Source organism: Somniosus microcephalus, chromosome 7 (genome assembly GCF_052327205.1).
Source record: "Somniosus microcephalus isolate GS21.2 chromosome 7, FLI_Smic_1.0, whole genome shotgun sequence".
In the NCBI taxonomy this organism is placed as follows: Eukaryota; Metazoa; Chordata; class Chondrichthyes; order Squaliformes; family Somniosidae; genus Somniosus; species Somniosus microcephalus.
The window spans coordinates 113314022-113329334 of record NC_140993.1 but is presented as its reverse complement, the minus strand read 5'-3'; the positions used below and the strand labels follow the sequence as shown (position 1 = coordinate 113329334).

At 47.7% G+C, this 15313-nt stretch overlaps 1 protein-coding gene across 1 annotated transcript in view; it reads left to right on the top strand.

Annotated features, from left to right (window-relative positions):
• The window catches only part of klhl14 (kelch-like family member 14), a 215120-nt gene that overhangs the window by 157585 nt on the left and 42222 nt on the right, over positions 1-15313 (top strand). The window contains exon 6 of the mRNA XM_085992854.1: positions 6569-6759. Coding sequence (XP_085848980.1) covers positions 6569-6759 — 191 coding nt within the window. The remainder of the gene's footprint in view (positions 1-6568; positions 6760-15313) is intronic.

Below are 15313 nucleotides of genomic sequence, written 5' to 3'. Positions count from 1 at the left end.
CTTTGCCTGTCCTAGTGTTCCTACAAAGTGCTACCCCAGTGGCTGCAGCATGGATGGCGGAAGGCTGCTGTCTTTCAGTGGACAAGACTGCAGATGGTCTTGCAGGACGACCTTGAGCAGCTGTGGGCCTAGAAGCTGTGCACCACCTCGGAATGCACGGCTGCAGTTTGGGCTGGCTGACTGACAAGCAACAGCAAGGGCACTGGCGGAGTGGCAGTGATGGGAGGATGAACATTGTCACCCTGAGAGAGGACAGCAGGTTCATGCTCCATGGAGCCACTGCCACTCCCCTGGGGCGGTGCCTCAGCAATCTTAGTAATCTGTTGGAGGACAGATTGCTGGACTGCTGTGACACCCCGCAAGCCCCTTTCCACACTGGTAAACACTTTCTGGCCGGCTTGCCAATGCACCAAGCATTTTGTTGTGCATACCTATCAGCATTCTTCTGTAGGCTGCCCCATCAAAGTCCTCATCTGAGTCCTGTACAGCTGAACTCATGTGCGACCTTGCCCTCTGGGGAGCTGGCACCTGTGCTAGCCTTTCCCCCTGCCCTGGCTGCAACTGACTCATGCCCGGTGGCTCACCACGTGCAGATCCCATCTCTAAGCTACCCTCTAAAGTCCGCACAGTGCCAATACCTGAACTGGTGGCTGCGAGTGTCAGATCAAGTGATGGTGCTTCTTCTTCATCATCACTCTCCTCTCCCTCTTGTTCTTCTTCTTTCACCAGTGACTGGGCAGGCTGGATTTCTTGGATCTCTGAAATGAGAAAGACACAAGGGTAGGGTTGTGGTGAATGGAGGGGTGGGGGGTGGGGGGAAGCAAGAGGTGTGTGCTTACACCATTTGCAGCTTGTAAATCAGAAGAGATTATGGGATGTGAGAATGAGGACTATGTATGAGGATACTGGCATCTTGTATTCTTTCAGCACCGCCGCTGGCCAGGGGTTCAGCAATGCCCCTCCCAAGAATGGCCAGCACCGTCTCCTCCATGGGGTCAGGATCTGCAGGCGTGCCTGTCCCCCGCCTGTTAGGTCTTGCTGGTGCCAGTTGTAAGCCACCTTTTCCTGCAAGAGAAAAGGATGTGTGTCAATGAGTGTGGTGCAATGTGTTGGGTGATGTGTCTGTCATGGTTGAAAAACTGGCAGTGTGTACAAGCTGTAAGATGTTGGTGTGAGGCTTACAGCAGTGCTAAGTGTGTGAGGGTGAGGTGAAGCTATGAATGTGAGGTATGAGTCATGTTTGGTAGAAATTGTTGGTTGGTGAGTGATGGGGGTGTGGTGCATTGAGCAGTGTGTGAGGCTAGTGGTGCAGTTGGTAGGTTATAATATTTGAAGATGCATTCACTGACCTTGACCACTCATGTGAGGTCACTAAATTTCTCCCTGCACTGCATCCTTGGGGCTAAACTGCTGGCATTCACCATAGCGACTTTCTGCTCCCATTGGACTTTACACTGTTGCCTGGAGGGCCTCCTGGCCCCCTGGCCCACTGTGGAAACAGCGCCTCCCTCTTTGAGTTGACCTCCTGCACCAAGGCCTCCAGTGTTGCATCGGAGAACCTAGACGCACGTTCTCTCTCCTGTTGTGATATAATTTTACTTTTCTCCTCCTCTCACCGTCTTCCCCAGCCAGTTCAATGAGCAGCTGCAGGCAGAATGCACCTCCTCTTTAAGGGGTGCCAACTGCCTTTATGTAGTGCAGGCTAACTTTACGTGGTGCTTGCCTCACACAAACTTGAGCCCCCTGCTGAGCATTGGGCCCCTCAGCAGCGCGATCAGCGTTGGGCTGAACGCCGCAATCATGATCATCAGCAGACAACATGAGGTTCGCGTGCTGCCTGCATTCCTCTGAACAGGTGTGGGTTGATCGCGCATCGCGATCCCCGCACCCATGTCTGGGGGCTGACGAAATTCTAGGCCTACATCTACTGCAGTCCCTCTACCTATACAATCGATCACTTCTTCAAAAACTCTTAAATTATTCAAACATGACTTGCCTTTAACAAATACATGACAGCTGTCCTTGATTAACATATGCTTTTCTAAATACGCACTAATTTTATCTCAAATTATCGATTCTTTGGGCTAGAAATTCATCTACTTACCGCCACTCCGTAGTGCCATGAAATGGTGAAAAATGGGGGACCCCGCTCTTTCGCCAGCTGGTGGTGGGTCCCATGGCAGCTGCCATTTTCCTCCCCTCCTTTGTGCTGCCAGTATCTGGCAGCGCCCTGGAAAAAATAATGGTGGCATGGTGACGTCAATTGGCGTGCAACGCCGACTTAACATCACCACTCCGATCTTCGACCCTAGCACTGAATTCAGCACTGGGTCCTAAGCACGTCAGGAATCATCTGCCTGCAGTACCAGTGACCACAATCCCAATTTCCCTTTCAATATTAGTCCCACACCTTACCTTCCCTCTGTTACTGAGCATCACAGCGTTCTCTTGGCCACGATGCTGAAATAAAAGCCACCACAAAGCAAACCTTCAAATCCAACTTTATACATCTATCCATCCAATATGACATCATGAAATCAACTCATCACCCTTATGCATTCTCTTAGTAATTGTCTCGTGTGTGCCTTTGCCTATCCCACTGATGTCACGTAGTGATACCTCAGTCTGCAGCATGGCTGGTGCAAGGCTGCTGACATTCAGTGAGGGACATTGCAAATGGCCTTGCTGGTCGACCTTGAGGAGCTGATGGCTGGGAGTGTGAAATCAAGTGATGGCGTTTCTTCTTCTTCTTCTTAGAAACATAGAAACATAGAAAAATAGGAGCAGGAATAGGCTATTCGGCCCTTGAAGCCTGCTCCGCCATTCAAAATGATCATGACTGATCCTCTATCTCAATACCATATCCCTGCTCTCTCCCCATACCTCTTGATGCCTTTTGTGTCTAGAAATCTATCTAGCTCCTTTTTAAATATATTCAGTGACTTGGCCTCCACAGCCTTCTGTGGTAGAGAATTCCACAGGTTCACCACCCTCTGAGTGAAGAAATTTCTCCTCATCTCAGTCCTAAATGTCCTACCCCGTATCCTGAGACTGTGACCACTCGTTCTAGACCCCCCAGCCAGGGGAAACATCCTCCCTGCATCCAGTCTGTCTAGCCCTGTCAGAATTTTATACGTTTCAATGAGATGCCCTCTCATTCTTCTAAACTCTAGTGAATACAGGCCTAGTCGACCCAATCTCTCCTAGTACGACAGTCCCGCCATCCCAGGAATCAATCTCGTGAACCTTCATTGCACTCCCTCTATGGCAAGTATATCCTTCCTTAGGCAAGGAGACCAAAATTGTACACAGTACTCCAGGTGTGGTTTCACCAAGGCCCTATATAATTGGAGTAACACTTCTTTACTCCTGTACTCAAATCCTCTTGCAATGAAGGCCAGCATACCATTTGCCTTCCTAATGGCTTGCTGCACCTGCACATTTACTTTCAGTAACTCATGTACAAGGACACCCAGGTCCCTTTGAGCATCTGCATTCCCCAAACTTTCACCATTTAGGAAATACTCTGCCTTTCTGTTTTTTCTACCAAAGTGGATAACTTCACATTTATCCACATTATATTCCATCTGCCATGTTCTTGCCCATTCACTGAGCCTGTCGAGATCCCCTTGAAGCCTCTTCACATCCTCTTCTCAACTGACACTGCCACCTAGCTTTGTATCATCAGCAAATTTGGAAATGTTACATTTAGTCCCCTCATCCAAATCATTGATATAGATTATGAATAGCTGGGGCCCAAGCACCAATCATTACAGTACCCCACTAGTCACAGCCTGCCATCCTGAAAAAGACCCGTTTATCTCTACTCTTTGTTTTCTGTCTGTTAACCAATTCTCAATCCATGCTAGTATATTACCCCCAATTTCATGTGCCCTAATTTTGTTCACCAACCTCTTGTGTGGAACCTTATTGAAGGCCTTCTGAAAATCCAAATACACCATATCTACCGGTTCCCCTTTGTCTACTCCAAAGAACTACAATAGGTTTGTTAAACAGGATTTCCCTTTCATAAATCCATGTTGACTCTGCCCAATCTTACTATTAGTTTCTAAGTGCCTAGTTATTGCATCCTTTATAATAGATTCCAGCATTTTCCCAACTATTGATGTGAGGCTAACATGTCTGTAGTTCCCTGTTTTCTCTCTCCCTCCTTTCTTAAATAGCGGGGTTACATTTGCTATCCTCCAATCTGCAGAATCTATAGAATTTTGGAAGATGACAACCACTACGTCCACTATCCCAATGGCCACCTCTTTCAAAACCCTAGGATGTAGGTCATCCGATCCTTGGGATTTATCAACTTTTAGTCCCATTAATTTTGCTAGTACTGTTTTTTCACTAATAATAATTTCTTTAAGTTCCTCATTCTCACCACACCCTTGGTTTCCTCGTATTTCTGGGAGGTTTTTTGTGTCTTCCTCCGTGAAGACAGAAACAAGTATTAATTTAATTTCTCTACCATTTCCTCATTCCCCATTATAAATTCTCCCATCTCTGACTGTAAAGGACCTACATTTACCTTTGCCAGTCTTTTCCTTTTCACATACCTATAGAAACTTTACAATCCGTTTTTATATTTTTTGCTAGTTTGTGCTCATATTCCTGTGGTAAACCACTGTTATTGTTGTTCACCATTGTTGTTGTTGTTGCACACTGTTGTATCTATGCATGCCTCAGCTGGCTCCGCCCCTGGCTCCACCCACATGCCCAGGTATAAAGGTGACTGCTCTGCAGCCCCCTGCTTTCTTGGAAACCAGTCAACCACGAGAGGCATGCTCTGTTCTTTGTTAATAAAAGCCTTTTAGTTACTCTCCTAACTCTCCGTCTTTTATGAGTAATTGATAGCGCATCAATTCCATTTTCCCTTTCTTTACCAATTTCTTGGTCCCCCTTTGCTGATTTCTAAAAAGATCCCAATCCTCAGGCTGACAGCTTTTTCTAGCAACTTTATAAGCTTCCTCCTTTGATTTAATACTAGCTTTAATTTCTTTTGTTAGCCATGGTTGGATCACTTTTCCTTTTGGATTTTTATGCCCTTGAGGAATATATGTTTGTTGCAAATTATGCATTGTTTCCTTGAATGTTAGCCATTGTATGTCCACCTTCATACATTTTAGTGTAGTCTCCCAATCTACCATGGCCAACTTGTTCCTCATACCCTTGTAGTTTCCTCTGTTTAGATTGAAGACCTTAGTTTCAGATTGGACTACATCACTCTCAAACTTAATGTAAAATTCAATCATATTATGGTCACTTGTCCCTAAAGGCCCCTTTACCACAAGATTATTAATTAGCCCTAATTAGCCCTTTTAAACTGCAATACCTTATAATTTGCAACACTAGTGCTTTAAACAACACCAACAAACTCAGCTACATGTTCCTGGGACTAGGGACAGGGTCACTGGCAAGGCTTGGAAGCTAAGTAGAGGCCAGGCCTGGTTAGTACCTGGAGGGGTGACCATCAGGGAAAGCCAGGTGCAGAAGGTCACGGAAGGAGCCCCGAGGAAGGGCAGTTGGTGAGAAGGTCACGGAAGGAGCCCTGAGGAAGGGCGGTTAGTGAGAAGGTCACGGAAGGAGCCCCGAGGAAGGGCGGTTGGTGAGAAGGTCACGGAAGGAGCCCCGAGGGGGGGCGGTTGGTGAGAAGGTCACGGAAGGAGCCCCGAGGGGGGGCAGTTGGTGAGAAGGTCACGGAAGGAGCCCCGAGGGGGGGCGGTTGGTGAGAAGGTCACGGAAGGAGCCCCGAGGGGGGGCGGTTGGTGAGAAGGTCACGGAAGGAGCCCCGAGGGGGGACGGTTGGTGAGAAGGTCACGGAAGGAGCCCCGAGGAGGGGTGGTTGGTGAGAAGGTCACGGAAGGAGCCCCGAGGAGGGGCGGCTGGTGAGCAGGCCTGGGTGTTGGGCTGAAGATTGTCGGCCAGGTGGCAATGGAATGGCGGCACGCACAGACGCAGCGGCTTTGCTTCTCCCAGGATGGTGCTATTTACGTTTAATGTTGATGTTATTTGTACTGGACTCATGGGAGCTTGCAAGATCACATTTTGTTGTTCATGTACTTGTGCATTGTACAATGACAATAAAGTTGAATTATTATTAAACGTTGAGCAACTGATTCCTCCTCTCCTCCATCTGTCACAGAACAGGAAATCAGCACTGCAAGATGGATGTCAATGTGACTGACAGACTGGCACTTAAGTTTTAAGCAAATGTAATCTTGGACACAATGCCAGAATTCATCTGAAATGAGAGGAGTTATAAGTAGGGCTGTTTCTAGTAAATAGGCAAGTGTGAGGACCAGCTTTAAAATCAGTAAATCGTCAATTATGGATCATTAATGGCTTAAAAAGGAAATTTTGCATTGCCAAGGGGGAACCTTACCAGCCGGCAGCACGTGGATTTATGACCATTTACATTCATAGCCAGAAAATAATACGACTTTCTGATACGTGCCACTGGCAGCCAAGAAGCCGCACTTGCAGTGCAAAGTCAAAAAATTATCTTTGTAATATTTATATAAACTGTTTTAGAATCTGACTTTTAATTTTATTGCAGGCGAGCAAGTTTCTATGCCTGCCTTCTGGATAAACATTTGTACGTGATTGGTGGAAGGAACGAAACTGGTTATTTGTCAAGTGTTGAATGTTACAATCTGGAAGCCAATGAATGGTGCTACTTGTCCTCTCTGCCTCAGCCCCTGGCAGCTCACGCTGGTGCAGTGCACAATGGAAAGATTTACATATCAGGTACCTTTACAATATGTGATTGCAAGTATAAAAGTTAGGAGGTTAATTCTTTTCCTATTGATTGAACTTTAAATGAAGAAATTGTGTTAAGATGCTGATTATCCTTACTTTTATTTCCCTACACCTGTCTCACAGTAAAGTTGCTGTAGGCTAACATAAACTATTAAAAAGTTGGATTCAACTGGAGTTTCACTGGTGCAGCTCTGCGCTGTCAATGCCTTTCCATTTTATTTTAAGTTCTTTTATCTTTTGGCCTTTCACCCAATTCTGTACACCAATTTCTTGTAGCCAAAATGCCAGGTAAAGCCTTAGCTCCTGGTATGGCAATTCCAATTCAACTCTGCCATCAACTACTAGAAGCGGCGAGAAAGAAACTAAGAGGAACTTTTTCCTATCACTTTGTGAGAGTTTGCTTCTGGCCTTTTCATGGCACCTGTCTCTGATAGCATGGCTGAAATGGGAACTCATTGGGCTAAAAATTGGATTAGACCTGAAAACGGGTGCGGGGATCACAATACACAAATGCTCCGCGCCCGTTGAAAGGAATGGAGGTAGCACGCGACCTTCGTGCTGCCTGCTAATTATAATGATTGTAGCTGAACGCGCTGCTGAGTGACTGAACGCTCAGCAAGGGACCCAAGTTTGTGTGAGGCTAGCACCAATTAAAGCTAACCTCCACTTCTTAAAGGCAGTCTGCACCTCTTAAAGAGGAGGTGCATTCTGCCTGCGGCAGCTGCTGGAACTGGTTGTGGAGGCAATTTGAGAAAGAAGAAAACTGAATAATGGCTCAGCAGGCCAAGGTTCTCAAATGCAGCACTAGAGGCCTTAGTGCAGTAGGTGTACTCCATCTACAGGGGGTCAGGAGGCCCTCCAGACACACACTGTGAAAGCAGTGGGAACAGATAGCCGACATGGTCAATGCCAACAGTTTAGCCCAAAGGACATGGATGCAGTGCCAAAAGGAGTTCAATGTCCTCACATGGATGGTCAAGGTCAGTGAATGTATCTTTAAATGCAATCTCCCACCAGCTGCACCACTAGCCTCACACACTGCTCAAGCACCACACTCCCATCACTCAACTACAAACAATCTTTATCAATCAGGACTCATACCTCACATTCATAACTTCACCTCACCCTCACACTCTGCTGCAAGTCTCACACCCACATCTCACACCTTGCACACACTGCCAGCTATTCAACCACGACAGGCACATCACCCAATCACCTTGCACCACAGTCACTCACACACACATCAACCAATCACATTGCACCACATCACTCACACACTTCCCTCTCTCTTGCAGGTCAAGGTGGCTCATAACCGCAGGCAGCAGCAGCTAACCAGCAGAGGACGGACAAGACTGCACATCCTGACCCAGCTGGAGGAGACCGTGCTTGACATTATTGGAGGGGCCGACACTGAGGCTGTGGCGATTGGCGAGGCTGAAACCATTCAAGGTGGTCACGCCTAATCCTCCTCCTCACATCCCACTTCCGCCTCATCCCACAATCTCTTCTCACTTACAAGCTGCTGATGGTGTATCCATGCACATCTTGCTTTCCCCTGCTCCCCTCACCACAACCCTATCCTTGTGCCTTTCTCCTTTCAGTTACCCAAGAACTCCAACCTGGCCAGCAAGTGCAGGAAGAGCAAGATAAGAGTGATAGAGAAGAAGAGGCACCGTCACTCGATCTCACACTGGCAGGCACCAGCTCAGATACTGCACTGCGCATACTTTAGTGGGTAGTATAGAGGCGGGATCTGCATGTAGTGAGCCACCGGTCACAAGTGGCCTGCAGCCAGGGCAGGGGGAAAGGGTTGCGCAGGTGCAAGCTCCCCAGAGGGCGAGGTCACACACGAGTTCTGCTGCAGTGCAGTCAGATGAGGACTTTGATGGGGCGGCCTACAGAAGAAGGCTGATGGGCCTGCACACAGAAATGCTTGGTGCATTGGCAGGCCCACCAGAGAGCCTGTTGTCACAGTCAAGGTATATGGAGGAGTCCGGCACTAACTTTGCACGGGGCTTTGCACAGAGCTTGGAGCCCATGATTTCCAGGATGGAAGTGATGGCCAACTCCATTAGTGCACTTGGGGACCCAACCATAATGCAAGGCCTGATGGCTGATGTCTCAGCTACCATTGCAGCACAAGCAGAAGCCACCCAACATCTGAGTGCTACCATGCAAGCTCAGACTGCTGCCATCATGGCTGCGTTTACCAGTGTTGAAAAGGGCTTGCAGCGTGTCCCAGCAGTGCAGCAATCTATCCTCCAACAGATTACTAGGATTGCTGAGGCACCGCCCGAGGGGAGTGGCATTGGTTCTGTGGAGGATGAACCTGTTGTCCTCTCTCAGGAGGACAACATTTGTCCTCCCACCACTGGCACTCCACAAGTGTCCCTGCTGTTGCCTGTCAGCCAGCCAGCCCAGACGGCTGCCACCCATGATGAGGTGGTGCAGTCCACAGCCAAGCCTTCTAGGCCCAGAGTTACTCGAGGTCATCCTGCAAGGCCATCTGCAGTCTCGCCCACTGAAAGTCAGCAGCTTTTCACCAGCTATGCTGCAACCACTGGGGTAGCACTTCGTAGGAGCACTAGGGCAGGCAAAGGCACCCACAAGGCAGGCACTAAGGGAATTCACAAGGGTGATTAGTTGAGAATTGTATGGAGTATTGGTTCAGTTGTTGGATAAAGTTGTTATGGAATAGTTGTTTTGTGGTTTCATTTATTTGAGGATTGTGGCCAAGAGTACGCTGTGATGTTCCATGACAAAGGGGTGGTAAGGTGGGGAAGTGTTGAGCAATGGGGAGCTGGGATTTCATTCAGGGGAACTAATGTCTGATGATGAGTTCCCGGACAACCCATCTGTAACGTGGATGTGCAGGCTGCCTCCTCCCTTCCTCCTCCTCCTGAGGTAGTGGTGGAACCCATGGTGGCAAGGGCTGCGTCCTCATGATGGCCAAGTTGTGGAGGATGCTGCGGACCACCACAAAATGGGACATCTGCTCCGCCGCGTACTGGAAGGCTCCTCCCGAGCGGTCAAGGCAGTGGAACCATTGCTCCAGTATCCCGATGGTCTGCTCGATGACGTTCCTCGTGGCAGCATGGATCTCATTATATGAGTGCTGGCCACAAGTGGTGGGGTTGCAGAGGGGAGTCATCAGCCAGATGTAGAGCTGATAGCCCTCGTCACCAAGCAGCCACCCTCAGGTTCGACGTGGTGGCTGGAAGATTGTTGGCACAGCGGACTGGCACAGGATGACTGCTGCCAGGATAGCAGGCATTCACCAGCATGATGTGTTGGGCATGGTCGCACACCAACATTAAGTGAGTGGTACCTTTTCCGGTTACGGTACATCTCACCATTGAGATGCGGCACCCGCAAAGCCACATGTGTGCAGTCGATGGCACCCTGCACCATGGGGAAGCCTGATATCCTGGCAAATCCACATGTGCACTCCTCCTGCTTCTCTCTGTTTAGAGAGAAGACAATGAAATCCCCACTCCAAGCATACAGAGCCTCTGTGACCTCCCGAATGCAGCAATGGACGGCGAACTGTGAGATGTTTGCTATGTCACCTGTTCCAGCCTGGAAGGATCCGCTAGTGAAAAAATGCAGAGCCACGGTCACATTGAGGGCCACTGCTCTGAGGCTGCAGGTCTGGTTCCAAGAGGTGGCAGAATTTTATGACCAACTGTTTGGTGAAGCCGAACCATCGAACACACTGCTCCTGGCTTAGGTGCAAGGAGGAGGAGTGCTCTCTGAAGACCCTAGATGGGTAAAGCCTCCTACTGACGGCACTCCTCCTCCCTCTGCAAGCAGCTTGTCTTCTTTGCTGCCTCTGTTCCATTTCCCTTTGATGCTGCAACCCAAGGGGGACTGCAACTATAGCCCCCATGACTGGGAGCAAGTACTCCTACAAACTCTGCAAGAGCCAGTAGATAGCAATAAGCAGCTAACCTGCAAGTTGGATGGATTCCTTTAAGCAGCACTGGTGGGGGGTCCCTCATGCAGTTGAACGCACGGTCAGCTGTGCATATTTAGGAGAGGGTGGTGAATAGAATGGCGAGGTGGAAAATGGCAGGTCGTGCGTCAAATCAGCGTGACACGCTGACTGCCATCACGATCTGCCTACTCTGCATACTTCAGGCACACATACATAGAGCCCACGCTATCACCCTTACCAAGATGGCATTCAGCATGGGCCGCACCAGAAGTGGGCAGAAGCGAGGTGGACACCATTTTTCCATCAAAACGGGCCAAAATTACAGTCGCTATGCAGCTGAATTTTGCGGCCATTGTATGAAACAGCACATTGGAGTATTCCCTGCTTCACTTAGGGATGATTCTCCAATCAGATACTTTTGGCAAGAATTTTTAGATTAATGTATGGATAGCCACAATTTCCCGACCAGTGTGCCCTGTGAACCTCAATCTTGACCAGGAGCACCTGATTGGGAAATCAGTCCTTCGTTGTCCGGTGAAAGTTAACTACTGCAGCTCCTCGTTAGCTTTGTGGGTGAGGCAGCTCCTTTGTCCTCCATCAGAGAGAGTATTTGCACTGAATATATGACTCCTAATTTTCCTGGATCTGACACTTACCTAGTTCTAAATTTGCTCCAAGGTGTGATCTGCACTAGCATTTGCTCTGCTCTCTTGCTGTGTTAGTGACTGTACTCATCATTGCTCCTTGTAAGTGGCTGGCAGTCATTTCTGGCAGGCTCCTTGTAAGCAGCTGCTAAGACATGTCCATCACCAGCTTCCTCAGTTTGTGGTGACAATTTAGATTCAACAGGTCATTCACTGAGAATACATAACGGCTGATTCCCCAATCAGGCAAATCATCCATTAATTTAGTTGGACAGAAAATTAGGGACTGGGATTTCCAGACCAGCATCCTCTGCAAGCTCCGCTCCTCACCACGAATGTCTAATTGGGGAATCAGCCCGATCATTTTATTATCAAGCTGTTGTGAGCCGGCTGCATCAACACAATTTGTCCCTAAATATTAATATTAGGGGTGAAATACTTTGAGCCACTCAGGCTTTGCCTTTGGTTGGTCTCACTGCTGGCTGGTGATCTCAAACAGTTTTGATCGACTGAGTCTTCTTAATTTTATCTTTGTGGGAGTTCATGCTTCATCGCCAGAGACTACTTTGTTTAATCACTAGCTGGCTGGTGCCCAACACAAATCAAAGATTCCAGCCCTGACTATTGGCGGAGCCTCGGAAGACCCATGACGCCCTTTGGATAATACAGATGATTATCAATAGGCAAAGGAATTGTGCTTGTATATAATGACTGAATGGCAGCAGTACTTGGCACCAAAATTCAAATAATGTTGCAACAGAGGGAGATCGAGCATGTGGTCAATGTGAGACTGTGACCATCTGGTATTGTAATTGTAATTCAGAATTGTAATATTAAAATATTTGTTTTATTTAGTCAAGCAATTACTTTTATTATTTGAACATGGCAAGCTCTCATCCCACAGCACCATTCCCCCCCCACCCACAATCACCAGTCCCAGTCAGCCCTAATCAAATATTGGCAGATCACTGCCTCTTCCATGAAAATAACTGACCACATGGCACCTGCTGTGACATTAAGACCTGGAGCTGGAATGGATACAGAAAATACTATAACTTGATGGGTCTCAACACATGCAAGAATAAATGGTTAAGGATGGAGCACACCTTCTGCAAAGCTACAGCTTGAACAGTGCGAAGAGTTTGACAACAAATTGGGATTGCCACTGGAAACATAAGGGACAGGAATTTAAATATATAATTATGAATTGCCTCAGTTTTGTTTGAAGATTGGAGACTTTTGGAAAAGCATACAATGAGATGTGGTGCCGGGCTGCGCAATGGCGGCCATGGACCACGGCAAGGGCCGCCACGTAGGGTCGACCTGGAGGTCGGCCAAAAAAAACAAAATGGCGGCGCGGGTCGCGGCTGCACCTCCCTTTAATTAGCACCCCGTGAGTGGAGGTGTGCCCGGCTTGCGACCCGCCCGTGGCAGCCTCGTGGGGCACAGCCGAATTTCTGCCGCGGGGCAATAAGGGGTCGCGGTGCACAGCGATGACGTCATCACCGGCAGCGCAGCAGCCTGGGGCGCTACCGGCAGGGGCGCGGCGCTATTGGCTAGCGCCTCAGTAGTGCCCCGCTGAATTTCTTGTGAGAGGTGCTGCCCCCGCCCAGGTGATAAGTCCTTTGCCCCCCGTTAGCACTCCCCGGAGGCACTAACGACAGGCACAAAGGAGCCGAATTTCACGGCCTATGCCTCTGTTTATGAAGCCCAGGATCCCGTATGCTTTTTTAGCCGCTTTCTCAACCTGTCCTGCTACCTTCAACGATTTGTGCACATATACCCCTAGGTCTCTCTGTTCGTGCATCCCCTTTAGAATTGTACCCTTTAGTTTATATTGCCTCTCCTTGCTCTTCCTACCAAAATGTATCACTTTGCACTTTTCTGCGTTAAATTTCATCTGCCACTGTCCACCCATTTCACCAGCCTGTCTATGTCTTCTTGAAGTCTATCACTATCCTCCTCACTGTTCACTATACTTCCAAGTTTTGTGTCATCTGCAAATTTTGAAATTGTGCCCTGTACACCCAAACCCAAGTCATTAATATATACCAAGAAAAGCAGTGGTCCTAGTACCGACCCCTGGGGAACACCACTGTATACCTTCCTCCAGTCCAAAAACAACCGTTCACCACTACTCTCTGTTTCTTGTCACTTAGCCAATTTCGTATCCATGCTGGCACTGTCCTTTTTATTCCATGGGCTTCAACTTTGCTGGCAAGCCTATTATGTGGCACTTTACCAAATGCCTTTTGGAAGTCCATGTACACCCCGTCAACCGCATTGCCCTCATCAACCCTCTCTGTTACCTCATCAAAAAACTCAATCAAGTTAGTTGAACACGATTTGCCTTTAACAAATCCGCGCTGGCTTTCCTTTATTAATCCACAATTGTCCAAGTGGCTGTTAACTTTGTCCCTGATTATCGTTTCTAAAAGCTTCCTCGCTACTGAGGTTAAACTGACTGGCCTGTAGTTGCTGGGTTTATCCTTACACCCTATCTGATCGGGTATGGTAGCATAGTGGTTAATGGACTAGTAATTCAGAAGCCTGGACTAACAATCCAGTAGACGTGAGTTCAAAACTCACCACGGCAACTAGGGAATTTAAATTCGGAGTTACAGTTTATTTGTTTGTGGTCCATTCAAAAGAGTACACCCTTATTTGAGCAAGGGTGTAACATTTGCAATTCTCCAGTCCTTTGGCACCACTCCTGTATCCAATTGAGGATTGGAAGATTATGGCCAGTACCTCCACGACTTCCACCTTAACTTCCCTCAGCGTCCGAGGATGCAGCCCATCTGGTCCTGGTGACTTATCTACTTTAAGTACAGCCAGCCTTTCTAGTACCTTTGCTTTATCAATTTTCATCCCATCCAGTATCTCCACTACCTCCTCTTTCACTATGACTTTGGCAGCATCTTCTTCCTTGGTGAAGACAGGTGCAAAGGGCTCATTTATTACCTCTACCTCCATGCGTAGGCCTCCTTTTTGGTCCCTAATTGGCCCCACCCCTCCTCTTATTTATTTATTACTTTTATATAAGTTTATTACTTATATGCCTATAGAAGACTTTTGAATTCCCTTTTCTGTTAGCTGCCAATATATTTTTATACTTTCTCTTTGCCCTCGTATTTTCTTTTTCACTTCCCCTCTGAACTTTTTATATTCCGCCTGATTCTCACTTGTATTCTCAACCTGACATCTGTCATACGTGCTCTTTTTCTGCTTCATCTTAATCTCTATCTCTTTTGCCATCCAGGGAGCTCTGGCTTTGGTTGCCGCCTCATGGGAATGTACCTCGACTGTACCCGAACCATCTCCTCTTGAAAGGCAGCCCATTGTTTGATTACAGTTTTGCCTGCCAATCTTTGATTCCAGTTTACCCGGGCCAGATCCATTCTCAACCCAATGAAATTGGCCTTCCTCCAATTAAGTATTTTGACTCTAGATTGCTCCATGTCCTTTTCCATAGCTAATCTAAACCTTATGATACTATGATCACTGTTCCTTAAATGTTCACCTGCTGACACTTGCTCCACTTGACCCACCTCATTCCCCAGAACCAGATCCAGCAATGCCTCCTTCCTCATTGGGCCGGAAACGTACCGATCAAGAAAGTTCTTCTGAACTCACTTCATAAATTCTTCCCCCTCTCTGCCCTTTACACTATTACTATTGCAGTCCTTATTAAGATAGTTGAAGTCCCCCATTATCACTACTCTATAGTTCTTGCACCTCTCTGTAATTTCCCTGCAAATTTGCTCCTGTATATCCTTCCCACTAGTTGGCGGCCTATAGAATACACCTAGTAATGTAATGGTACTTCTACTGTTTCTCAACTCTAACCAAATAGATTCTGTCCTTGACCCCTCCAGGACATACTCTCTCTCCATCACTGTAACATTCTCCTTAACCAATACTGCCACCCGACCTCCTTTCTTTCCTTCCCTATCTTTCC